General features: G+C 44.9%; 1 protein-coding gene and 1 long non-coding RNA gene across 2 annotated transcripts in view; one reads left to right on the top strand and one right to left on the bottom strand.

Moving 5' to 3' along the window:
• Positions 1-26,326, top strand: part of LOC310686055 — a 448,979-nt gene that overhangs the window by 275,580 nt on the left and 147,073 nt on the right. The gene's annotated exons all lie outside the window — the stretch shown is intronic.
• Positions 1-26,326, bottom strand: part of ANTXR2 (ANTXR cell adhesion molecule 2) — a 149,534-nt gene that overhangs the window by 46,365 nt on the left and 76,843 nt on the right. Inside the window, exons 13-16 of the mRNA XM_083458840.1 lie at positions 25,019-25,063; positions 22,186-22,281; positions 19,230-19,397; positions 14,712-14,792 (exon numbers count right to left, since the gene is read on the bottom strand). Of these exons, the coding sequence (XP_083314966.1) occupies positions 14,712-14,792; positions 19,230-19,397; positions 22,186-22,281; positions 25,019-25,063 (390 nt within the window). The remainder of the gene's footprint in view (positions 1-14,711; positions 14,793-19,229; positions 19,398-22,185; positions 22,282-25,018; positions 25,064-26,326) is intronic.

Consider the following 26,326-nt stretch of genomic DNA (forward strand, 5'->3'; position numbering starts at 1 on the left):
TCTATGCAAATCAACCAAGGCAACATGCAACCATTTCCTGTTTAGTAAGGTTTAAAATGGCAAGTCAAACTTGGAAATAAATTAGTACATGGAAGACTCATGTTGAAATCACACAACAAGTGAATTTTCACAATCCAGTCCTAGCCAGGATATGGAAAAGAGGCATTTACATCCAGCCCCTTCCTGGATGCTTTGCTCCAACTGGCGAATGGGCAGCTAAACAAGACAAGACCTAGCTCTTCACCACAGTTTCCTGGTTAATGTGTGAACCCAGAAACTATGGTTAATGGTTTTACATACAAGCCAGGATATTCAGCCATGGTTGGCTTAATATGCTGGTTGGTTTAATATGCTGGTTGGTTTATGAGCCCTCCACTAGACTTCCAAGGAAATGGGAAGCTACGCTTAAAAAACAGGTAGGCAGCACTGTTGACAAGACCAATAATCTGACTGGTACCGCTATTTCACCTTCTGGGTCCTGGATGTGGAATTTTCCTATCCCACTGCTGGGCACTGTACCCTCCTATATATATGTCATGGGAAATGCAGAAAGGGACTTGGTGTATTAAGGTGGTAAAGTCAGAAACACGGGACACCATTGTTAAAACATCTACACTGGCTATTACCAAGCTAAGTTCAAGGTGCTTGTATTAATTTACAAAACCCTGAACAACTTAGGTCCTGGGTACCTTAGGGACTTCCTAAAGCAGAGCTTTCCAAAATGTGTGTCACAACATGTTAGTGTGTCTGCTTGCAGCGTGTAGGTGCGTCACATGATATGTGTCCGTACCTCTTATAAGGGTTCAGTTTAACCTCCGGTTTGCTAATAAAACTGAATAACAGTGTCACGAAACAATGTGTGTCTAAAAAGTGTGTCGCCAACATGACAAGTTTGGAAAACTCTGTCCTAAACCAGTCCAGTTTAGTCACAGATCATCTACAGGAATGTCTATTGTCCCATGAATTGGAGAGGCTCATCAACATGAAATAGAGCTATTTGTGTCATCAGCCCAGTCCTCCGAAATAGTCTGCCTATTCCACCAGGCTTACACATGCAATCAAGAATCCATCTTTACCTGCAGCTTCTGGGTGTTTTGGACTGAATCTCTCAATATTCCCAGACAGCTATGGATCTGACTGCAGTTCTGGCTTGTAGACTGCATTTCTAATTTTAATTTTAATGGTATGGTCTTGAAACTCACTGAGTGGTCTTGGGCAATGCAACTTAGATAAATTTGTAAGGGGTGTGTGTGTTAAAAAAGTATCTAAGAAATTGCAGCTTACACTGCAATCCTAATGTCACTTGCCTGGAAGTAAGCACAACTGAGTTCAATGGGACTTCTCAACAGACATTGTTACGATTTCTGACTAACTAAGAGCACAATCCTAGCCATAGCTATTCAGAAGTAAATTATGCTGAATTAAATGAGGCTTACTCCCAAATAAGTAGGGTTAAGATTGTAGGGTTAGGACTAACTAACTAACGATTGACACACCTGCCTGAGTGCCTTGCAGAAGACATAGGAGGCCCACAATGAAGAAATACTAAAAATAATTTACATAATCCCTTTGGTACCCCAAGTTACATTTTGTAATACTTTACACCTTCACACTTCCAACAATCTCTTAAGGAAAACTGTTGTTATTTCCAGTTGAGGAACTGAGGCTGACGGTGTACATACTGCAGGTGAAAAATCAGCAAGCAGAATTTGAAACCGATCACAAAAAGGCTCAAGACTACAGATAGGTAGCCGTGTTGGTCTGCCATAGTCAAAATAAAAAATTCCTTCCAGTAGCACCTTAAAGACCAACTACGTTAGTTCTTGGTATGAGCTTTCGTGTGCATGCACACTTCTTCAGATACATCTGAAGAAGTGTATCTGAAGAAGTGTGCATGCACACGAAAGCTCATACCAAGAACTAACTTAGTTGGTCTTTAAGGTGCTACTGGAAGGAATTTTTTATTTAGGCTCAAGACTGACAGCCTCCCAAATCACCCACAAACAGCTCTATTTTCTGATAAAAGATAAAAGGCCAATACCCCCTTTCATGAAGTGTCAAAACCATATATTATGGATTCTCCGCTGTGATCCCCTCACTCTTAGAAGTTCAACTATTAACACCCTCTTAACATAAAAAAAAATGTGTGTAGGTAAATGCAGGCAGAAAAATAAAATCTAACTTTTCTATTGAAAGTCATCCCTTAGTATTAGCTAGAAGAGAACGGATGCCGTGTCAAAGAGATAAATAAGAGTAATGAGGTCACTGTCCTCAGAGGGTTATGTTAAACAGCATTCAGGGGTCAAAGGTTAAGCTGCTCCTTATCATTAGGTTAGCTGCCTGCCAGAGACTATTTAATAAAGGCAGCATGGCTAGCCCATTTAAATGGAAGCGATTGATTTTCATTTAGCATTTGTCCACCACTGCCAAAAAATCCATTTCAGGGTGACCCACCACGAGGCAAGTCATATGTATCTATATCTATAGTTAGTGACAGAAGGCAGCAGCGCTAAGGCTGCGCTACCTGTAATTGAATTAATACACCCTCTCTGTGTTTTGCTTAAGTAAAAAAAGAAAGAAAGAAAAAGCATACCTTTATGTTTCAGCTGCATTCAGGTTGCGACGCAAACTGTCAAGTAGGAGCATTTGTTAGCATTAAAATGCTAAGAACAGTGACACAGTTAAATGGAAATAAAAAGATGGGCAGCAAGATCTGTCACACCCCATCCTTCAAGCAGGCCCATTTTTGCTGCCCGTGCCGAGGTTGATTTCGGGGAGGGGGGGCGGATGTTGGGTGTACAAGGCAGGGTGGGGAGTGGGAAAGGCTTGTGTCTGATTCCATCTCTCCTGACGTACTCCCACGGGCATAAAACAAACCCGCAAGTCTTTAATTGGTAGATCAATCAAGTAAAGTTTCAGTTCATTAATCAGTGGGGGCTAATTTTAATTGCGGAGGGTAAATTTTAAATCAGCGAGGCTGTGAATTCAGGGCGCGTTCGTTGTTGATTTCACTTCCGGCACATTATTGTAACAGGGGATGAGAAATAAGGTATTAAAGCATGGGTAGGCAAACTATGCTGTGGGTTAAACCACAGAGCCTAGGGCTTGCCAATCAGAAGGTCGGCGGTGAGCTCCCATTGCTCGGTCCCTGCTCCTGCCAACCTAGCAGTTTGAAAGCACATCAAAATGCAAGTAGATAAATAGGTACCGCTCCGGCAGGAAGGTAAATGGCGTTTCCGTGTGCCGCTCTGGTTCACCAGAAGCGGCTTAGTCATTCTGGCCACATGACCTGGAAGCTGTACGCCGGCTCCCTCGGCCAATAAAGCGAGATGAGTGCCGCAACCCCAGAGTCGGTCACGACTGGACCTAACGGTCAGGGGCCCCTTTACCTTTACATTTAGTCAAACTAAGGCCCGGCGGCTGGATCCAGCCCAATCGCCTTCTAAATCCGGCCCGCGAATGGTCCGGGAATCAGCATGTTTTTACATGAGTAGAATGTGTCCTTTTATTCAAAATGCATCTCTGGGCTATTTGTGGGGCATAGGAATTTGTTCATTTTTTTATTTTATTTTTTCAAAATATAGTCCGGGCCCCCACAAGGTCTGAGGGACAGTGGACCAGCCCCCTGCTGAAAAAGTATGCTGACCCCTGTATTAAAGGCTAGTCCTTTCTTTATGACGCTGGACTGTAGCCCTTTGCTTATCAAACCCTAAGTTGTTCTGCACTTCCGTGATCGATATCTATAAAAGGCACTTGCAGAATGAGACTTTGGTAAGATGCAAATTAACTGCTTTGTTTTCTGGAACTGTGGAAAGCCCTTCCAGCAGAAGTCAAATAGAAAACAGCTCTGTGATGTTTAAAAGACATCTGTTCGGGGAAGTGTTTAGGGTTGTATTGGGTTTTTACTGTTTTTTGTTGGGTGCTGTCCAGAGTGGCTGGGGCATTACTTTCTATGGGAAAGCGCACTTCCCACAGAAAGTAATGCAAAACGGATTAATCCATTCCAGACTTTTAAAAACAACCCCTAAAACAGCAATTTAACATGAATTTTACTATCTAACGAGACCACTGACCCATAAAACGAAAGCAATAACCAATGCACTGCAGTCACACAGTCAATCAATCAGTAGCTGAACTGGGTTCCACACAGTCACAAAAACAAAACAAAAAAGCCACAAAAATGAAAATAAATAGCAGAAAAAGACAGACCTCAGTGTAACACTCAAAACGGAAGTGTGGCACTCAAAACGAGCATGTTCGGCTTCCGAAAAAAGTTCACAAACTGGAACACTTGCTTCTGGGTTTGCAGTGTTTGGGTTCCAAGTTGCTTGAGTACCAAGGCGTTTGAGAATCAAGGTACCACTGTATTACTTAGTTAGAGAATGGAGCTTTCTCTTAACTAGCAAGCCTCTACAGAAAACCCCAGAAAGACCAACTACAGTTCACAATTACAGAAACCCCCTAGCGGCTGCTGGCTTGATACAAACCCAGTAGACCCTCATCAATTACTTTAGGGCTCCCAGACTCAGAACATCAGTGTCCACCTCTCCTAGAATATTCCATCCCAGATTGAAATTGTAAGTTTCCTACCGGATCAGACCAAGAGTCCATTTAGTCATGGAATCGTAGAGTTGGAAGAATCATCTAGTCCAACCTCCTGCAGGAATCTCAGCTAAAGCATCTGTGACAGATGGCCATCCATCGGTCCAGCATGAAGAGCTAAGTGGGCCAAATTTCCTGCTAGCTGCTCACCTCCGTCGCTCTTGTGGCAGCCTAGGTGGCACTGTGACACCCTCCTCGACTTATCCTAGCCTCTCCCATATTCTCAGTATAAGAATACAACACAACCCTGTGGATCAGCCCAAAGGCCCATCCAGTCCAGGGTCTTGTTCTCGCAGTGGCCAAGCAGATGCCCATAGGAAGCCCTGAGAGAAGAACTTGAATGCAACAACATTCTCCCCACTTGAGGTTCCTGGTGACTAGGATTCAGGGGCACATTGCTGATCAAGTGTGGAGGTAGAGCATAGCTGTCGTGATTAGTAGCCATTGGTAATAATAATAATAATAATAATAATAATAATAATAATAATAATAATAAATTTTTAGTTACAGATAGGTAGCCGTGTTGGTCTGCCATAGTCAAAATAAAAAAATTCCTTCCAGTAGCACCTTAAAGACCAACTAAGTTAGTTCTTGGTATGAGCTTTCGTGTGCATGCACACTTCTTCAGATACACTGAAACAGAAGTTGCCAGATCCTTCTATATAGTGAGAAGGTGGGGAGGGCTATTACTCAGAAGGGTGGTGGGAATGGGAGATTGGCAGATAGCTGAGATGAGCCTGTTGACGACTCTTAACGACTGTAATAGGTCTTACAGGAAAAGGCAAAGGGTGAGAAGGTGAAAAATGGCTTAGTCATGTATAATGAGATAAGAATCCAATGTCTTTGTTCAAACCAGGTCTCTCCATGGTTTTAAGTTTGGTAATGAGTTGCAATTCAGCAGCTTCTCTTTCCAGTCTATTTCTGAAATTCCTTTGTAGTAAAACAGCTACTTTGAGATCTTGTATAGAATGTCCTGGGAGATTGAAGTGTTCTCCTACTGGTTTCTCTGTTTTGTGATATAAATTTTTATTTATATCCTGCCCTCCCCAGCCGGGCTCAGAGCGGCTAACAACAATAAAAGTAACACAATTTACATAAAATCACAATCAATTAATTGAAATCCATTCTAAAATCAATTCATTCTAAAATCAGTTCAGGATCAAATTAATGGCAACCATTGGGCTAGCATTTTATGAGGATTACCAAAGGAGGGGGTCAGGCTGTGCCTTGGCCAAAGGCCTGGTGGAACAGCTCTGTCTTGCAGTCCCTGCGGAAAGATGTCAAGTCCTGCAGGGCCCTAGTCTCTTGTGACAGAGTGTTCCACCAGATCGATGCCACGGCCGAAAAAGCCCTGGCTCTGGTTGAGGCCAGCCTAACCTCCCTGTGGCCCGGGACCTCCAAGATGTTTTTGTTTGAAGACCGTAAGGTCCTCTGTGGGACATACCAGGAAAGGCGGTCCTGTAAGTATGGCGGTCCCAGGCCGCATAGGGCTTTAAAGGTTAAAACAAGCACCGTAAACCTGGTCCTGTACTCCACCGGAGCCAGTGCAGCTGGTAAAGCACCGGGTGAATGTGATCCCGCGGCGAGGACCCTGTAAGGAGTCTTGCCGCGGCATTCTGCACCCACTGGAGTTCCTGGGTCAGTCTCAAGGGCAGCCCCACGTAGAGTGAGTTACAATAATCAAGTCTGGAGATGACCGTTGCGTGGATCACATTAGCTAGGTCAGGGTGAGAGAGGTAAGGAGCCAACTGCTTAGCTTGGGAGCCTTATCCTCCAGGAATCTGTACAATCCTTTTTTTAAGACCATCCAAGTTGGTGACCATAACTGCCTCCTGTGGGAGCAAGTTCTATAGTTTATCTAAGTGCTACGCTGGCGAGGTGCTTTCTTTTGTCCTGAATCTCACAACATTCAGCTTTTTTGCATGATCGCCTACACTGGATTGCTTCCTACGGGTTTAAAACGCAGACAACATGTTGGTACTCATGACCGCGTTTCTTTTAATGATGCACAAAAGGAAACCACCTTTCATGGAAGATGCACAACACCCCCAACAGCGACGCCTCGAGAAGTTAAGATGGCACAGATCTTACTTGGTGTGCGCACTTCGAAACGTTAATAACTCAACTCTTTCATATTTCTCCCTCCCCCTCCTACTTTTTAATATCTTAATGAAACTGTACTTCATTAATACAGGATATGGGCATGCAAAAATTAATTGTGAAAATAATAAAATCACCGAGAGTTATAGGAGTACAATAAAAGGAAGGGATGGGAAGAGGTAAAATGAGATCTTCTTCTTCTTTTAAAAGTGCCCACCTGAAAGTAGATACTTCCCATTTGGCTCACTTGCAAAGCCTTCCTCTTTCTGGGCTATCTTTCTATCTTTAAGCTTCCAAATAATCAAGTTTAAGGGTTCTGTATAAATAGCATTTTTTAAAAAACAGTGATGCAAATGGTCTTTGTCTTAGCAGGGCTGTAAACCAAGGTGTGCGCACACACACACGGTTCAAATTTATTATAGCGCTACTTCATACCCTCCAACATTTCTTCCATGAAAACAGGGATGTCCTATTCCATAATAATTAAAATTATAATTATACCCCGCCCATCTGACTACGTTGCTCCAGCCACTCTGGGTCGCTTCCAACATACATAAAAACATAATAAAACAGTAAGCATTAAAAAACTTCCCTATACAGGGCTATCTTGAGGTGTCTTCTAAAGGCTGTATAGTTACTTATCACCTTGGCTCAGGGACCGCACAACTTTATGCCCTCCAACACAGGCATAGGCAAACTCGGCCCTCCAGATATCTTGGGACTACAACTCCCATCATCCCTGACCACTGGTCCTGTTAGCTAGGGATGATGGGAGTTGTAGTCCCAAAACATCTGGAGGGCCGAGTTTACCTATGCCTGCTCCAATGAAAATAGGGATGTCCTAAGGAAAAGCGGGACATTCCGAGATCAAATCAGACATCAGGATGGCTTCTGTAAATCTAGGACTGTCCCTGGAAAACAGGGACACCTGGAGAGTTCTGCTGCTTACTCCCTTTTCCAGCAAATCCAGAGCTCCTGCAGACAACAGCTGCTGAGATTTCAAAGGCTACCATTTGCGTTTAGCTCCAGCTTTCATTGTGTGGCTGGATTTTTGAGGCTGGGGAGCATTTGGTCAAAACCAATGTTTTTCTGCAAATCTCCATGTTCTGCGATAAATAAACATGCTTCAGTTCTGCTAGCGAAGCGTTACCTTAGTCACCATCTATGCCTGGCTCCGGTCCAGTATATCTGAAGGAGCTTCTCCACCCCTATCGTTCTACCCAGACACTGAGGTCCAGCGCCAAGGGCCTTCTGGCAGTTCCCTCACTGCAAGAAGCCAAGTTACAGGGAACCAGACAGAGGGCCTTCTCGGTAGTGGCACCTGCTCTGTAGAATGCCCTCCCATCAGATGTCAAGGAAATAAACAACTATTTGACTTTTAGAAGACATCTGAAGGAAGCCCTGTTTAGGGAAGCTTTTAATGTTTGATGGATTACTGTATTTTAATATGTTGCTGGAAGCCGTCCACAGTGGCTGGGGAAGCCCAGCCAGATGGGTGGGGTATTAATAATAAATTGTTGTTGTTGTTGTTACATGGGAAAGAAATGAAATAGCTGATGAACCCGCACAGTTCTCTCAAGGTAATGGTGGAAGAGGTGTTTTTGCTTCAGCAAAAGCTAATATCCAGCTTGCCCTGAGATGGGCGTGGTTCTAGATCAAAATCAGCAGGCCAAGACTTTACAACATTGTGGTCCAGATTATTAACACTGATGCGCCCAATCTAAAAGTTAAGATGCTAAGCAACATGCGACGTCCTGAATGCTAGTAGCTGCGCCAAGTTATGTTACCAGGAGCTACTGACAGAGAGAATTAAATACAGAGATTTATGCAAATAGTTATATTGCACATGGGCTAGTGACAGCTCTGCAAACACATGTGCTCACCTCCATACAGACATAGAAAAAAAGTTATATAATAGAAAAATGTGTGCATGTATTTTGGAGGTGCGAAGAGAGAAGGGGGGAGAAATGAAAAAAGTGGAAGACGCCTTCCTTTAAAATGGTAAGTAATACATACAGCACCCTTTAAGGAAGCATTTTACTACAACTTCCATTCAGCTGTGGCTACATCACTTGTACATGGGGTGCATGAGAGCATAGGTGCATCTATTTCACTGTGAAAATCTGTAATCCAGTGAATCCCCAAATCCCAAACTATTTATCATTATCTACACAGCACTATCAGCGTGCAGTCAGTGTTAAGTTTTAACAATCACCCAGATATGATTGTCAGCGTTTACTTGGAACATGTCCAAAAAGCGGGTAAACATATCTATTTTCAGTCATTCATAAAATTCATCTGAGATTGTCAGCGTTCACGTGTGACTGTCAACAATCACCACATTGTAACTTTCACTATGTCTCTGTGTATGTGTATACAGACACACATGCATATATATCAACAAAAAACGCAGTGCAATATGGACTTTTAAAATATATTGTCAGTCAATAAATCCTGTGTCTATACAAGCGGATCATATTTCACAAAAGAGCATCTGATGTTCCTATGTGGACTGTGTGTTAAGGACTTCCCTAATTAATAACCCAGATTAAAACCTCTTGGCAATCAATTAAGATTAATGACAGACGTCATTCTCCATTCTCTGTATGTGTCTCCCCCCTTCTCTTTCTTGCCCCTCCTCCCGGTGCCCCCTTCACAGGCTGTGAAAACCTTGGGTCGTGAAACTTTAATCCTGTTATCTGTTGCCTTCTCCATCTGAAAAGCCTACAGATTAACACAGCAGACATTATCGAATTTACAACCAGCCGCTCGGACAGCTGCCCTATTTTCTACAGTTAATGGAAAAGGAACTAATCTGGTTAAGAGCGCGGGACTAGTTCATAAATCTGGGTGCACAAGACAGTTAAAGCTGTCACGTTTCCTCTGGAGAGGAGCAACTGAATTAAACTGTCAGCTTTCTGCTTGCTGTTTCTGGGAGGGTAGCAAGCCCTTCTGTAAACTAGACTAATGAGATACGCAGCATTAACATAAACCACATCAGTTCCCAACAGGTCATAATGGCTGTGCTGGAATCAGGGAGCTTGCGTTTTTATGATGGAGCATAGTTATATATAGATATGGAAGGGGTCTCATTCCTGGCAGCCTCGTTCCGATTAAAACGCAACTGCTTTTGTTCCCATCTACCTCGTAGCGGGGCATCCTGGTGGAATGCAAAAAAGGGAGAAAAATGGCTATATCAAATATTGGCAATGCACTGCAACAGAGAGGGCCAAGGTAAACCGCGAAACAATCCCAGCCCTCTAATGCTTTGCAACGTAGCCAAGTTGCTATTTGACAGCTGCAATGGGGAGAGGGAAATGTGCAATGCACACAGGAAGAGAAAGGAAGGGGGCTTCACCTTCCTGAGCAGACAGGATCCCACCTGCATGCTTCTACGCAGCAGGATGTACAGCACAGCACATCCCAGGTATTCATCACAGTCAATTTGCTGCCTTGCGACTGGCCGCCAATATTTGTACCCTCCACCTTTGGAAGAAACAATTTTGTCTCTCACTTTCCTCAGCAGTCGTCTTAAAAAGGTAAAGGGACCCCTGACCATTAGGTCCAGTTGTGACCAACTCTGGGGTTGCAGCGCTCATCTCGCTTTAATGGCCGAGGGAGCCGGCGAACAGCTTCCGGGTCATGTGGCCAGCATGACTAAGCCGCTTCTGGCGAACCAGAGCAGCAAACGGAAACACCGTTTACCTTCCCGCCGGAGCAGTACCTATTTATCTACTCATATGTAATGTTACAGGATAGTGGATCTTATAGCATAGTATTGGTTGCAAGGCTAATATTCGGGAAATCCTTGCCTCAGATTCTGTGAACAGACAGGTGGAATAGACACTTATATATGTATGGACCTTATGCATGAACCGACTATAGAATGAACTCATCTACTGTGTCTTCTGCTTTTTTCGTTGAACTTTATGAGACTTCTGTTGAAATTTACAATTTGATACAATGAATAGTACACCTTATTTATTCAAAAGTACAGCCGGTTACGTCTTGTGTGTTTACTGAATATGTTTCATGTAACCAGAGGTTTGTTGTTGTTTAGCAAAAGAAACCAGCCTAGGGTTTCCTGGTAAAGCGTAGGCAGGGGGCAAGCTCAATATAGCAATCTCTGCAGCTTGATTGTATAAAGAAACAGATCAAGAAACGCAATCTGATTCTTTAACACATCCGCTTTATCTTTCTGCTGTGTTGTGTTACAACTGGCCCTGGCATTCCGGAGTGCTTTGCAAGAGGCAGGAGGGAGTTGGCTCTTGAAGCCTGTTTGGTAACAAGAGGTTCTCAAAACTCCACCGCTGCGTTCAGAACACGACCTGCAACCACCAGGATCCATTTCCTATTTTAATTCTAGAGCCAACTCAAAGCCCTGATCCTGAACCAAATTCTGCTAGACCCCAGCAAATTGGCACTGTGCAAGGGGTAGTGAAAAATCTGTTTTGAGTTCATAAGAATTGTGAAGTACAGCATGCTTGTGTCTTTTCAGAATCAACGGTAAGTTTCAGTGTCAGTAAGTTTCAACAGCCAGCAAAACCTAAGAGGAAGCAGGGGGAAATAATAATAGTGCCCTATACACACAAAATAAAAAAAACCTTGAGTGGTGTATGAGTCTGTGTGCCAGTCTTGGACTCATAAATCAAAATGCATGAGCTGGCTTAGATAAGAGGCAAAGGAGCATAATGCGCATGTTGAAAGCTGTGCCAGTTTTCTGTCTATTGCTGCCCGAAACCCCTTGAACAACAAGCACTGAAAGGGGCGGGGGGCCAACACCATCTCCTGCAACAGCGCGACAAGGTGCCGCTGCGACAGCGTTTCAACACTCAGGCGGCTGCCTCGGTTGTAGCGATGTGGTCTGAAGGTGAACGTAACCTCAATTAAATCCAAGAAGCACTTCTGAGAATTAATTGGCTGTTTTACAGAACAACCCCAAAAGTATTGCTGATCTCCCTTTCTTCTTCTCCCCTCTTTCTCTCTCTCGACTTTAAACGGTGAGGGTGTGTGGCGATGCATCATTTATAAATTACCTTGTTGGCACACACACACACACAAAATCTACACCCGCCCCAAAACACCGCTTTGAAAAACGGGGAAAAAACAAAAACAAGCCCAGCTCCTGCTGAGGACTCTGGCACGTTTGATGGAAAGCCTTCAAAAGAGTTCACGGCTTAATGCAGGCTGTCTATGTGGGGACTTCGATCCATACCTGCTGTCCCCTGTCAGTCCCTAGAAACTTGGTGGCAGATGTTGCCACGTTAAGTTGTCTCTGAAGTGGCTCTCTCTCCCCATCTCCCCACCACAACAGAGTCAAACTACATTAGATCTCTTCTATTTGTGCCTCGGGCATGTTTGGGAGCGCAGCTGTGCCAGCCGCCCCCCACTCTACCTTTCGTGTTTCAGGGCTCCCCCTCTCCCCCCCCCCCCCGGGCAGGAAATCTGAGACCAAAAAGCACTGTTTTTCCATCCTTAACTACATCTGCTGACAACCCAGAAGCCTCGCTGCAGGCTGGCGCTGGAGTTGGGCCTCTGCTCCGAACAGATGTCGACAACAACCTGCTAGCTCACACCTGTACAAGCCTCCCTCACCTCGCCGGTTGCGGGCTGAAAAATTCATGACTCCGAGGAGTTCCGTCCACAATCAAAGCTTTTCCGATCAGCGGCGGGTGGCCCTCAAACTGGGCCAGCATCGCTCTTAAGTGTCTGGAAGAACTGCAGAAAGGAGAGGCGGGAGAGAGGGCCCGCACCTTTCTGGTTCTTGATGCTTCAGCTTCAATTATTTCATCAGAAACTCGCATTCAAATGGGGCTTCTTTGGCAAAGTGGAACGAGATGACAGGAGCCCCTTTCGTTTCGCTCGCTGTTCAGCATGACAGTTGTATTTGCTTACTGTGATTTTGTTTACTGATTCACACTCGCGTGAGGTACTGATCTGAACTGAGGAATAAACGAGCAAATTTTCCTTCAGGGGATTAAAACGTGCTTCCCCCCCACAACCCAGGCAGAAGCTGTGTTCTTGCAACACCACAAGTCACACCCAAAAGATGATAACTGTCTTTAGCACTGTGTTCAGCAGCCAAATTATAGACTCTGTTTTCAACTCTCTCTCTCGCTCTGATTTTTTCCACAGAAATCAAACGTTGGCTGCTGTTTGTTTTAGAGGTGACGAGAGTCTTCTCTCCTGGAGGCCTTAAGAAATGAGAGTCCATTTTTTCCTCCCTGCCGTGTAAGTAACTTACAGAAACCACCTCATTCTTGCAAGTATGTAAGTCAAATAAAAGGCGGTCAATATTTAAGCTGTTCTACTGGCAAGCACCCAAACCCCTTGCTTGATCCAGAAGTGAACCAGTCACAAAAAGGGTTTAGGCACAAGTAAAAATAAATTCAAGAGTCTGCTGCCTTGTTGTAACTGATCAAAATGTATTGAACGGGTAAGATGAATGAACTAAACACTGAAGCTTGATGCATGCTCTATTAAAGATAAAGAATTTTGGATAGGAGGTGGCTGAGGAATTTAACAAAGACCCAAACATGCTGGCTTCCTCTTCATCAGTCTCTCTCACATCTGCATGCTCATGTCATCTTCTCTGCGAGTCAAATGCTATAATCAAATTTAGCACTGACAGCCAAATAAATTCTGTAAATATCTCTGCCCCCCCCCCTCCAACGCACACATTTCCTGTTTGTCAGTTTCCCAGTAACTCAAAACCTTGCCAGAATTTTGCATTACTATTTGGGATCAACAAGTCTTGGATATAAAGCTAATAAAAAAGGCAAAACAAATGCACCATGTGTCCCTTGCTCTTGTGGTTTTATAAAGTCCCAGTAAGTAAAGATGGTGCTAATTAGTCACAGCCCTCTGATTTATATTAACTGCATGCAAATATAATGTGTTATTTGCTACAGCCCTCCATTTAATGGGATTTCAATGCCCTCCCCCCTATAGGCTTCAGCCTGGGGGAAAGGCAGGGCCTCAGTCCTAAGCTTAATGTCCACTTTTAGGTCTGGCAAAAGCCTCCCTTTGCAGACCGCCATAAGTCACACAGGGAGCGACTGGAATTTCAGCCATTCTCTGCCATTTTGGAAGGCTGTAAGGGAAGGAGATCAGAGACTAGTGGTGTACAGCATCTGTTCTTCGATATCAGCAGCTTGCGTGTTGCTAGCTTGCACTCTTTGTAAAGATTTGAGGAGTGGTGTTATTACGCCTCTACTACTATCCATGCCAGGTCACTCAACCATTGCTACTGTGTCTAGCAGATCAAAATAACCAGGTGACAGCAGAAACTTAAAATAAAATAAAATAGCAGGGGCAATTAGAATAAGATCTATTACTTGATTGTTGATATAAAGCTTTGGAATGTACCGTACTTTTCTGTGTATAGGACTAGGTTTTTTTCTTTAAAAATTATGCTAAAAAGTGGGGTCGTCTTATACATGGATAGTGCATAGGGTGGGCGTGTTATTGGTTGCTGCGGCAATGGTTGGTGTTGATTGGCTTACGCTGTGGCAAATGGGCGGGTGATTTGCAGCTTCTGCCATTGAGGGGACAGATGAGAGGCGGATTTTAGGGCATGTGTGGGTGAGTGATTTTCAGCAATCCCCCCTTAAAAATGCTTAACAACCCTGGGTAATCCCCTCTTCCAAAAAAGCTCAACAACTCTGTGCTATCTTCCCCCATTTTCTAAAATCTGAGTCCCCCAAAATATGGGGTGTCTTATACATGGGGGCGTCTTATAGACAGAAAAGCAGGGTGTTTTGTATAGTTAAGCCTTTACCTCTATGTTCAGTACAACTGTGCTTTATTTTACTGCTATGGCTAGTGGCTGATGCAAACGAAGATTCTTCTGATCTGGTCTGGTCTTCAAGCATCTCCAGGAAGGTTTTTGGGGGAAAACCTTGACTGAAACCCTGGACCTGAAATTATGTAGGCCGTCTTTCCATACACAAAAGGGAAGAGCCCTGTGGAGAGCGGTGAACAAACACGCACAAACACGGAACACGCACCTCATCTCCCTGCTGCGGTCGCATCAAAGATACTCTGTCATACTGCCGCCTCAGCAAAGCCCACAGCGCATCGAGACGACCCTGCAAAGAGGAGACCAAGAGGACGTTTGATTAGCAGGCGTACACGGCGGCCGTTCTCAGAATCATTAGCCGTCCTTGGATATGTCTCGGGGAACGTCTCCCGCCAAATGACACTGTAGGACAATGAGAGCTCCTTAAATGGGATGCTATTAAGGCATAAATTTCGCTTAATGGGAACACATTGAGCCAGCGATGTGTGATTAAGTAAGTGGTTCTTAACAATGTGTTAAATGAGTGGGAAATTCTAAGTTCAGGTCTTTTACTATTTTAACTTTGAGGGACTTTAAAAAATAACACAAAAAACCCTGCATGCACATATGAAAACCAAGTAAAGATTAAGCATCTTGTTAGTCGAAAGACTTTTCCAAACTCTCCTTTGTTTAAATGAAATTAGTCTAGTCAAAGCAGGTGCTTACTTCTAGTACTTTTAAAAAACCTAAGTCTATAAAAAGACCCAGCTGGATCAGGTCCACAGCCCATCTAGTCTACCACCCTATCCTCACACTGGCCACCCAGATGCCTGTGGGAAACCTGTGGGATGTGAAACACAAGAGCAGTCAAGTACAACATTCCTAGAGTGAACATGTTTACACATGGGGAGGAATGTTTGTCCAGCCAGCATGAAAACTTTCTGTTTCCTTCTGGGCTGGGACAGACTTCCTCTGCATGTGACTAGAGGTGGGCGTGGCCTCACCTGTGCAGGTAACGACAAAAGTACAGGGCAGGGCAGCCATCTCTCTCTTCTCTTTGACTACTTTTGCATTGAAGAAGCAACATCTGCTTAGCCAAAGATGCTCTTTTGGCTTCCAACCAAGAGAGGACAAAGGGACTGTCTTCTTATGAGATAGTTTCTAGGTATGTTACTTTTCTAAGCTAAGTCTGCCTTCGGGGATCCTATTGTGAACAGAATGATGCGTGAGTAAACCTTTTTATACTTTTATAGAAGACTGAGTCGTGTCTTATCTTTTAGGAGGGAATAAGGGGGAAATACCTGAACAGTTATTACAGAGGCTTTAGCGAGCCTGAGCAAATGCATCCACTGAGTTTAAACAAAAGGGGAATGGTACTCTGCTAAACTGTGAACTTGTTAACACAAGTTGGAAAAGGATATAGTCAGACAATATATCTTCTCCTGCATCCCTGAACATTCCCACAAAACCCCCAAGCAGGATTCAAGCATAAGATAACTCTCCCCTCCTGTGGTTTCTAGCAACCGCTATTCACTAGCATTGCTGAGTCTGACTTTGGAAGGAGAGTGTACTATAGCTAGTAGCCATTGACAGCCTTTCTTCTCCATGAATGTGTCCAATCCACATTGGTGGCTCTCACTGCCACCAATGTGGAAGACGGTTCCAAAGTTCAGCTATGCATTTCCAGTATTTGAGGGCGTTATGCCTTCCCTCCTTGTCTCGGCAAAACACCTCCTGCATGTACCCCTTCAATTTTGTGGGTTAGGGCCCTCGTATTTACGGGACCGCCTCTCTGGGTATGCCCTGCAGAGGACCTTAAGGTCCATGCACAACCATAGTTTAGAGCAGTGTTTCCCAAACGTTTTTGGGCAACGGCACACCTGTTAGCCGGAAAAAAATCTCGCGGCACACCACCATTAAAGCCCCGCCCCGTGACGTCAGCGCGCAGCGTCACGCCGGGAGGGACGCACAAAAGCGAAAGTTTTTTCCCTCCCCCTTGCCGGGGTGGGAGGAGGCAGCAGAGCGAGGGCAGCTGAGGCGGCGGCGGCGATAGCAGGCGGAGGAGGGGGCAGCGGCGGGAGTTGCTGCTGCTGTTGTTGCTGCTGCTGCCCGGACATGCCGGCCTCCTCCTCCTCCGCTGTCTCGCGATCCTCCCTTTTGCGCGCGCTGCCCCGCCGCTCGGCACCACCACCGCGGAGCCGCCCCCGGCTCGACGCGGATCCTCGCCGCCGCCGCCGCCTCTCACCGCCCGACTCGCCCGCCTTCCTCCCACGGCACACCAGCCGGTGTCTCACGGCACACTAGTGTGCCGCGGAACACCGGTTGGGAAACACTGGTTTAGAGGTCCCAGACCCTAAGAAAGTCAGATTATCCTCCACCAGCACCAGGGCCTTCTCAGTGATGGCTCCAACCTGGTGGAATGCTCTGTCCCATGAGACCAGGGCCCTACAGGATTTAACGTCCTTCCGCAGGGCCTGTAAGACAGAGCTATTCCGCCTGGCTTTCAATTTGAACTTAGCCTGATCTTTTATTCCCCTCCCTTCCCTCCCCTTTTTATGAAGATTACCCACTCAGGGATCCCACAGCTAATTCTCCCCTGGTCTAATCGCTGACCCAAATAGGACTAATTTAGCCAGCTAGCCCTGATGATCATCTAATGTTTATTGGATGGATTTCCCCCCTAAATTGATTTTTGAATTCTGAATTTATTGTTATTCACATTTTATACTGTATTTTATGCTTTTTTGTTGTTGCATCAATTAAGCGTTTTAAATTTGTTGTTAGCCGCCCTGAGCCCGGTTTTCTGAACTGGGAAGGGCAGGGTATAAATAAAAAATTATTATTATTATTATTATCTACAAGACTACCTCATATCGGTCTTTATAAGAGGCAGCACACACTGGAGCCTTGAGGAAATTTATGGATCCTGGGCTGCTGCAACTAGAATGAGCAAATGGAACTGTTTCCCTTGGGAGGTTGTAGACTCTCTTTCATGGGGGGGGGTGTTTAAAGAGAGGTTGGGTGGCCATCTGTCATGGTTTAATGTGTTTTAAACCACTTTGTGAGATTCTTTCTTTAAAATATAAAGCGGTATAGAAATGAAATTATTATTATTAATAATAACTATACACCTTTAGGCTCCAGTCAAAAACGTTTCTTTTAAACCAGACCTTTGGTTGACCTGATCAACATCCCACATACCCTTTTAACATGTGGCTCTTTTTTTTGGGGGGGTGTATTATTGGGTTGTTGCTTTTATTTTTATTTTATATACAGTCATACCTCATGTTACGTTTGCTTCAGGTTGCACGTTTTCAGGTTGCATCCCACGGTGACCCGGAAGTACCAGAAAGGATTACTTCCGGGTTTCGCCGCTCACGCATGCACAGATGTGCAAAATGACATCACGCGCATGCGTAGAAGTGCCAAATCGCAACCCGCGCAGGCGCAGGCACACAGACATGGGTTGTGTTCTTTTCTGCTTGCAAACGAGCCTCCGGAACACATCCCGTTCGCAACCAGAGGTAACACTGTACTGTGATCTTTTTATGTGAACCGCCCTGAGACCTCTGGGTATAGGGTGGTATATTAATAATAATAATAATAATAATAATAATAATAATAATAATAATAACACTTTCCTCTCCAGCCAGCCTTGGGGTGGGTGCAACTTGCACCTTCTCCTTTCAGTTCCACCACAGCCTTCAGGCCCTGCACGCTCCCATTCCTTCCTGACTGTACCCCTTCCAATTGCTGCTCTTTCCTTAATGCGCTGATGCCTTTAACATCCACGGGGAGGGAGAATGTGTTGCCCTCCAGGTGTTGTTGGACTACAACACCCATCATCCCTGACCACGATGGGAGTTGGGAGTCCAAGAACATTCAGAGGGCCACAAGTCGCCCATCCCTCTCCCATAGAAAAATCCCATCACTATTAGAATGGCAAAACAAACTCTGCCAGTTCATAGAAATGGCAAAATTGACAGCAATTATTAGAGGCCACTCAAATCAGAGAATAATTAGAGAGTGGGATGGAGTGAAGGAATATATGAAAAAATATGGTTCCGGAATTGAAATATTAATAGAGAATGTGTAAAACGTGCAGGGGTAAGCAAGAAAATAATAACAGAATCAATTGAATAATTATTAAATTATAACAACACAACAAGATGGAAGAAGTAAAATATTGAGATCACACATGAGTGAAGGGAGTGGGGGTATATGGGAACCTATAATATCATTTATAATATAATTTGTTAATTGTGTTGTATTTACATACATCAAAGGGAAGCCTAGAACCATTAGATATATTTTAATTTAGGTAATCTATGTAATGGACTTATGTTAGAAAATGAATATGGATTTTGAATTTGATGTTGGTAAAAAAAATAAAAAATAAAAAAGTCCCCCTCCCATGAGATATCTAGTTGGCTCCATGCACCTTGATAGGATCATGCCCTATCCCTTGATATGAGCAGGGCTAATCTAAAGGAGGCCTGGTTCAAGAATCAAGGCTCCTAATACCTCCAGATGTTCCCTTTGTGTGCACACTGCAGTGCCATCACAGGTTGGGGCTTCCACTACCCTCCCAGCAACCCACTGCCAATGCTGTTTCCCCCAGTGGTCTTAAATTAGAATAAACGGGGGCTTGGTTTCCCCAGGCTTCCCAGCTGTTCAGCCCTGATTTGCCTCATCATACAACTGCAAAGCAAACACAGCTTTCAACGACAAAAGATCTAGTGTGTACCTTAATAGGCGTGTACCACTTTTCCTGAGCAGGCAGTGAGGTAGGCTTGGGTCTCGGAGGTCTAGGCTGAAATGGCTCCTCCGTTTCTTCAGGGATTGTCACCACGGCGTTTTTGGCTTTCTCTAGTCGGGCGCCTTCTTCGGTCGAACCTTTATCGCCCCAGCGAACCTGCAGAAAGCAAGACCCGTTCTCAAAGTGGCCTTGTGTAGGGACACGCGGTGCTCAAGCCAGTGGTCAAGGTGGCCCACTTTGCATGTAGCTCTAAGCCAAGGCTTGGTTCCCTGCAAAGCAGCACGCAGGTGGACTCCCAGACCAAAGATCATGGACCGCTCCCCTGGTCCTGCAGAACTGCCAGGGCTAAGCCATGCTTTTGCTTAGAATCACATCCAAACCTGGGCTTAGGGTTTGTCTCTCCCAAGTGGTAAAGCAAGAACAAACCTTGGTTACACACACCTGGGTTCAAACATAACCTTAAGCCAAACTATGGCTTCACCCTTGATGGAGCAGCAGCAGCAGAACCAAGGAAGGAACACTATGGCAATCTTCAGTCCAGGAACCTGCATGTTTGCTCATTCATGCTAAGGTAAAGGTAAAGGGTAAAGGGACCCCTGACCATTAGGTCCAGTTGTGGCTGACTCTGGGGTTGCGGTGCTCATCTCGCTTTACTGGCCGAGGGAGCCGGCGTACAGCTTCCGGGTCATGTGGCCAGCATGACTAAGCCGCTTCTGGCGAACCAGAGCAGCGCATGGAAACGCCGTTTACCTTCCCGCCGGAGCGGTACCTATTTATCTGCTTGCACTTTGATGTGCTTTCGAACTGCTAGGTTGGCAGGAGCAGGGGCTGAGCAACGGGAGCTCACCCCGTCGGGGGGATTCGAACCGCCGACCTTCTGATCGGCAAGTCCTAGGCTCTGTGGTGTCCCCATTCATGCTAAGCCACATGCAAACTGGAACCTTACAGTTGCAAAAACAAATGTACTGATTCAAGTATAATTCTCTATTAACCCCTAAATTACAGAGCAACCCCAAGTATATCTACTCAGAAATGAATCCCATTGCATTCCAGATGCTGCAGCACTGGACCACCAGCCAACATGATCAACCACATAAAATAGATTTGGGCCTGGGGCTGAGAGACAGTGCCTTGCCTAAGCCAGACCACCACCTCCCATGAGTTCATGGGATTTGCAGATCATGCTTTTAACCACTACACTGCACCAGCTGTGGAACAATAGGAGTTTCTGATACACATGGCCCACAGATGAGAATACTGATGCCACGCTGTAATTTTTTCCAAAAGGATTGTAACATGTCTTGAAAAGACTTGTTCTCTTCTTCTTTTTTGCATTCAGCTATAGAAACAAACCTCCCTCTCTCTTTTTCAAAGCCCTGAAGAAATGAAACCGATGAAATCAGTTCTTCCCTAATTCTGTGGAGAGATGCCTAAAACTGCCCTATGAATAAATTTAAAGGGGGAAATTCCAAGAAGTCTGACATCAGGGGAAGTAAGTCAATCTGGCTACAATTAAAAATTAGTCAACTGAGGGACGTTTTTTTAAAAATTAAAAATATTAAAAAGAAGCCCATTTTAACTTTAAAAATCCAACTTGACATCAAATCATATACCAGATCGCGTGAGTGAGGTCAAAGCAACCATGATCTACAGACCTCAAAAAATAACATGTAAGATCTCCTTGAGCTGCAAGAAGACCCTTGCTGGAACCAACGCAAGATCCATCTGGTCCAGCCTTTGCCAATCTAGTGCCCTCCAGTAGCATCCAATAGGGTAGGGCAGAGCCACTCTCCTGACCCCTGCCATTACTGCAGCTTACATGGGCGCGACTGGAACAGAGTGGCAGCAATAGTGGGGCTACTGAAAAAGAGTTGCTGTGCACGTTAGGCCTGGCACCCCTGGCAGATCCAGTTTTTCTAATAAAGAATTCACTTACTCCGTGTGATTTACTGCTGGCTGGCTCCCGACACCTGCATTATGTTATAGGACTCCACCTCCTATCAGCCAGCCACCTCCTATCCTAACCCCAGTCACCATGGCCAATGGTGAGGAGAGCCGTCACCCAATGACCCCTGGTGTGGAGCCCAGGTTCCCTGTCCTGTCCCAGTCCCAAGTTGTTGTTGTTGTTTAGTCATGTCCGTCTCTTCGTGACCCCATGGACCAGAGCACGCCAGGCACTCCTGTCTTCCACTGCCTCCCGCAGTTTGGTCAAACTCATGCTGGTAGCTTCTATGACACTGTCCAACCATCTCGTCCTCTGTCGTCCCCTTCTCCTTGTGCCCTCCATCTTTCCCAACATCAGGGTCTTTTCCAGGGAGTCTTCTCTTCTCATGGGGTGGCCAAAGTATTGGAGCCTCAGCTTCAGGATCTGTCCTTCCAGTGAGCACTCAGGGCTGATTTTCTTCAGAATGGATTGGTTTGATCTTCTTGCAGTCCATGGGACTCTCAAGAGTCTCCTCCAGCACCATAATTCAAAAGCATCAATTCTTCGGCGATCAGCCTTCTTTATGGTCCAGCTCTCACTTCCATACATCACTACTGGGAAAACCATAGTTTTAACTATACGGACCTTTGTTGGCAAGGTGATGTCTCTCCTGGTCCCAAGTAGGAGGCCACAAAGAAGAGCAGCAAGGAGGGTCAGTTGCACAGCAACACAGGAGTCTCCATCATACTATGTCCATTGAGATCAGTATTGACTGCTCTGAGTGGCTCCACTAAAAGAGCTCTAGCCCCTCTCTCCTCCTCCTGCCCCTCTCTCCTACACATTTCCCCCTTTGTTGGAGAACTACAGGAGCAGAGCAGCACTTCCATTTTCCTGGCTTATCATGGTAACACGTGACACGGCGCACAGTTGCCAGCTCTGGAGGCAAACCCGAGACACAGCACTAGCGTCTCACAGCTTTGCATCTCGAGTGGCAGCGACTCAAGGCTCGACAAAACAAACCTCCATTCTTTTAATTCCTCCAACTCCTCGCCCGCCATAGTAAGAAGCATCCACGGTTGGCCATTTCTTGTTAGGCAAGGGGTCTTCTTCTTCTTCCTGGGGAAGAACCCAAAAGAGATTTTATGGGAAGGTGTTTGTTTAAAAGGGAAACAAATTGCTCTTAGGTTAGAGGTCTTTTCCAACCAACTTGCTATTGGCCTTTTCTGAAGAAAGGGATCTAATGAAAATAGGAGACGGTGGATTGTCTCCTTTGGGTTGACCAAACCCAGCCTTTCTCTCCCCCTTCCTTCACCCAGCATGCTTGCAAGGATGAGCTCAGAACTTTCTGATTTTAATTAACCATGGTTTAGTATTATGCCTGAACCCTAAACTATGTTCCGAGGGGAGAGGGAATCGGGTGTTACTATTAGTATGTAAAGTGTCAGTTTGCATTTCTTAGCACAGAAAGTATTGATCTGATGTGTAGAGCTCTTTCCCATCATCCCTGACCACTGGCCCTGCTAGCTAGGGATCATGGGAATTGTAGGCCAAAAACATCTGGAGGGCCGAGGTTGAGGAAGCCTGTCCAAGTAGACTTGGTTAGGATTGCCCCAGAAGTATGTACTATCCTTTCTATTTTAGAGCATTTTAAAATATGGGTGGATGCATAACTGATGTACACAGTGCAACCTGGAAATAATTATTGAAGAGAACACTTAAGTAAATATATACAGTGGTGCCTCGCAAGACGAAATTAATCCGTTCCGCGAGTCTCTTCGTCTAGCGGTTTTTTCGTCTTGCGAAGCAACCCTATTAGCGGCTTAGCGGATTAGCGCTATTAGCGGTTTAGCGGCTATTAAAGGCTTAGCGGCTATTAAAGGATTAGCGGATTAGCGGCTAAAAGGCTATTAGCAGCTTAGCGGCTTAGAAAAAGGGGGGGAGCGGGGAAAAATCGGAACACTTGCAAGACGTTTTCGTCTTGCAAAGCAAGCCCATAGGGAAAATCGTCTTGCAAAGCAAGCCCATAGGGAAAATCGTCTTGCGAAGCAGCTCAAAAACGGAAAACCCTTTCGTCTAGCGGGTTTTCCGTCTTGCGAGGCATTCGTCTTGCGGGGCACCACTGTATATATATGTCTGAGATATTTGATATGATCAGAAGATAGTCCCACGTTTAAAGCTCTGCTTCTGGGGGAGCAGGGAAAAGCGTGAATAAGATCTTCTCTGAATCAGAAAGCAATTTCCCCCCTCCCTCCTTCCCGGTACCTTCATCCGCAGAACGCATAAAGCTGAGATTCTGGTTATGTGCAAGGAAAATCAATTTGCAGCGCAACGCATTTTGAAGTGCCTATTACACCCCAATTCCCGTTTGAGCAACACAGGCCCTTTACCTATATACTTCTGGGGAACCAATCTGTCTAATGGAGTACGCCACATATACAGGAATGTCGCCCTACACTCGACTGCCAATATTTGCTTTGTTTATTGCTACTCGTTTGACTACCAGGACTTAAATTGGGGGGATATATGATTAAACATGTTTCTAAAATACGCCAAATAACATCAGGGGTCGCCATAACCACTATCAGGCTACAAAAAAAGGTAGAATCAAGCTTCTTCAGGCAAAATGTTTGGGGATTTTTTTCAGGGTGGGGAAGAGAAAAATGGCTAAGCAGTCTGCCAGGTGACTTGCTAGTGGGAGTCACCTTGAAGGGACAGATACTAGAGGGAATTACCCCTCTGTTGCCTCCAGTTCTGGGGCACCATTGGGAGCCAAGGGCTGAAACCACATGAAACTGTATAACAGAAACTGAAAGGGCCCTGAGTTCAGGGAACTGATGTTCACTCAAAGTGAAAGACTGGGAGAGGAAAGGGTGTGAGCTGGGAGGGCCTGTCATATTCTGTGAGTGGCCAGGATTAAGAGCTACCTTTGAGAGAATATTGTGTACCTGAGCACGGTTTCTGTATTTTAGACATCCTGTTTCTGATTTCCTCCTCCCCAACCTTATTTTTCATGCCATTAAGAGAAACCGTATTTTATTACATAACTATATTTCTATCATTGTTTTGATTTTGATGCTATACATATATCACGTTACATAGTGACATTTGCATTACATGTCATAAACCGCTTTCTGTTATCATTTGCAATTCGTTGTTTATTTAGAACTCATCATTTTATATAAATTTAAGAAATGAAATAAATGAAAAAAGCAGCATTCTGTCTAGCTCAAAGCCCTCATCACGGGATTCTCCTTCATGAAGGTAATAACCCAATACAGTGGTGCCTCTGGTTACAAACTTAATTCGTTCCGGAGGTCCGTTCTTAACCTGAAATCGTTCTTAACCTGAAGTACCACTTTAGCTAATGGGGCCTCCTGCTGCCACCGCTGCACGATTTCTGTTCTCATCCTGAGGTAAAGTTCTTAACCTGAGGTACTACTTCCAGGTTAGCGGAGTCTGTAACCCTAAGTGTTTGTAATCCAAGGTGTTTGTTACCCGAGGTACCACTGTACAATAAATGATACCCTCTTAAGGCAGATATATACATTAGACTCAAAACAGAGCTTTCATTGGAAATGGCATCCCTGAATTATCTGCTTTCCTTTCATAATGTGTAGGACCACCTACCCAACTCATGATGTCATCATGTTCCATGTTTCTGTACCCCACCCCTCACCTCAATTCCTATCTACATAACCAGCTGGTTCTGGAAGAGAGCAGGAAAAGGTACCACATGGGATAAGGGATGGGCAAGTATCTCCAGCCTTGCTTATTTACAAGGCTGAGTCAACTGGCTCCAAGATAGAAAAATGTGTCTGCAGTAACCAACCTCTGAAGCAGTTTCACAACTTACCTCTACTGGAGCTGGTGGTGGTGGAGGAGGAGGGTCCTTAATGACCTAATTTGGGGAGGGGGAGTGGAATAGAGGATAAAAGACAAAAGGCAAAGATCATTGAGACTTGCATAGTAACAGGATAACCTGGCTTCAAAGTCTCTGCTACAGAGATTTTTATACACACACAAACATATATACAGTGGAACCTCGGTTTTCGATTACAATCTGTTCCGGAAGACCATTTGACTTCCAAAACTTTCGAAACCCCAAAGCGGAAGCCTCAATTCAATAGGGAAACTCAAAACGGAAGCCGCATTGGACATTTGAGTTCCAAAAAAGTTTGGAAACCATAGCGTTTACGTCTGGGTTTTTGTCGTTTGGGAGCCAAAACATTCGAAAACAGAGTCGTTCGACAACAGAGGTTTGACTGTATAATATGTGTATAGATATAGCTATAGATAGATACAGATACATACATACACAAACTGAATTTTATGAAAAGATCTCAGGGCAGTGTATAACATTAAAATGTATTTTTATGGAGCATAATAATAAAAACATAAAACAAAGCACAGTAATAGACAGCATAATAATAAAAATAACCGTAACTATTATTCCTTCCCCCTCCCCACCTTTAACAGCCCATAGATAATTCAATGGCTGAAGGCCTGGGTAAAGAGGAAGGTTATCGCCTGGCGCCTAAAGACATGTAATGGTATTACATTCTTATGAAGAAGCTGGTAAAATGTCGGTACAGTGGTGCCTCGCAAGACGAAAAGAATCCGTTCTGTGATTCTCTTCGTCTAGCGGTTTTTTCGTCTTGCGAAGCAAGCCCATTGACGGATTAGCGGATTAGCGCTATTAGCGCTATTAGCGGCTTATCGGCTTATCGGATCAGCTGATAAGCGGCTTAGCGGCTTAGAAAAGGGGGGAGGGGGGAAACCACAGGAACTCGCAAGACATTTTCGTCTTGCGAAGCAAGCCCATAGGAGATTCGTTTTGCGAAGCACCTCCAAAACGGAAAACTCTTTCGTCTAGCGAGTTTTCCATCTTGTGAGGCATTCGTCTTGCGGGGCACCACTGTAACTGTTAGGTGGATTTGTAGCCACTTTGACTGACCAAACCCAAAGAGTACTCATTCATGGTTCCTTGTTATCCTGGGGGGAAAGTGGAAAGTGGGGCGCTGCAGGATTCTGTCCTGGGCCCGCTGTTGTTTAACATCTTCATAAACGACTTGGATGAAGGAATTGAGGGGATGCTCATCAATTCTGCAGATGCCACCAAACTGGGAGGGGTTGCTAATGCCGCAGAAGGCAGAATCAGAAT

This window comes from Podarcis liolepis (genome assembly GCF_965112155.1).
Source record: "Podarcis liolepis genome assembly, chromosome: 9".
Lineage (NCBI taxonomy): Eukaryota > Metazoa > Chordata > Lepidosauria > Squamata > Lacertidae > Podarcis > Podarcis liolepis.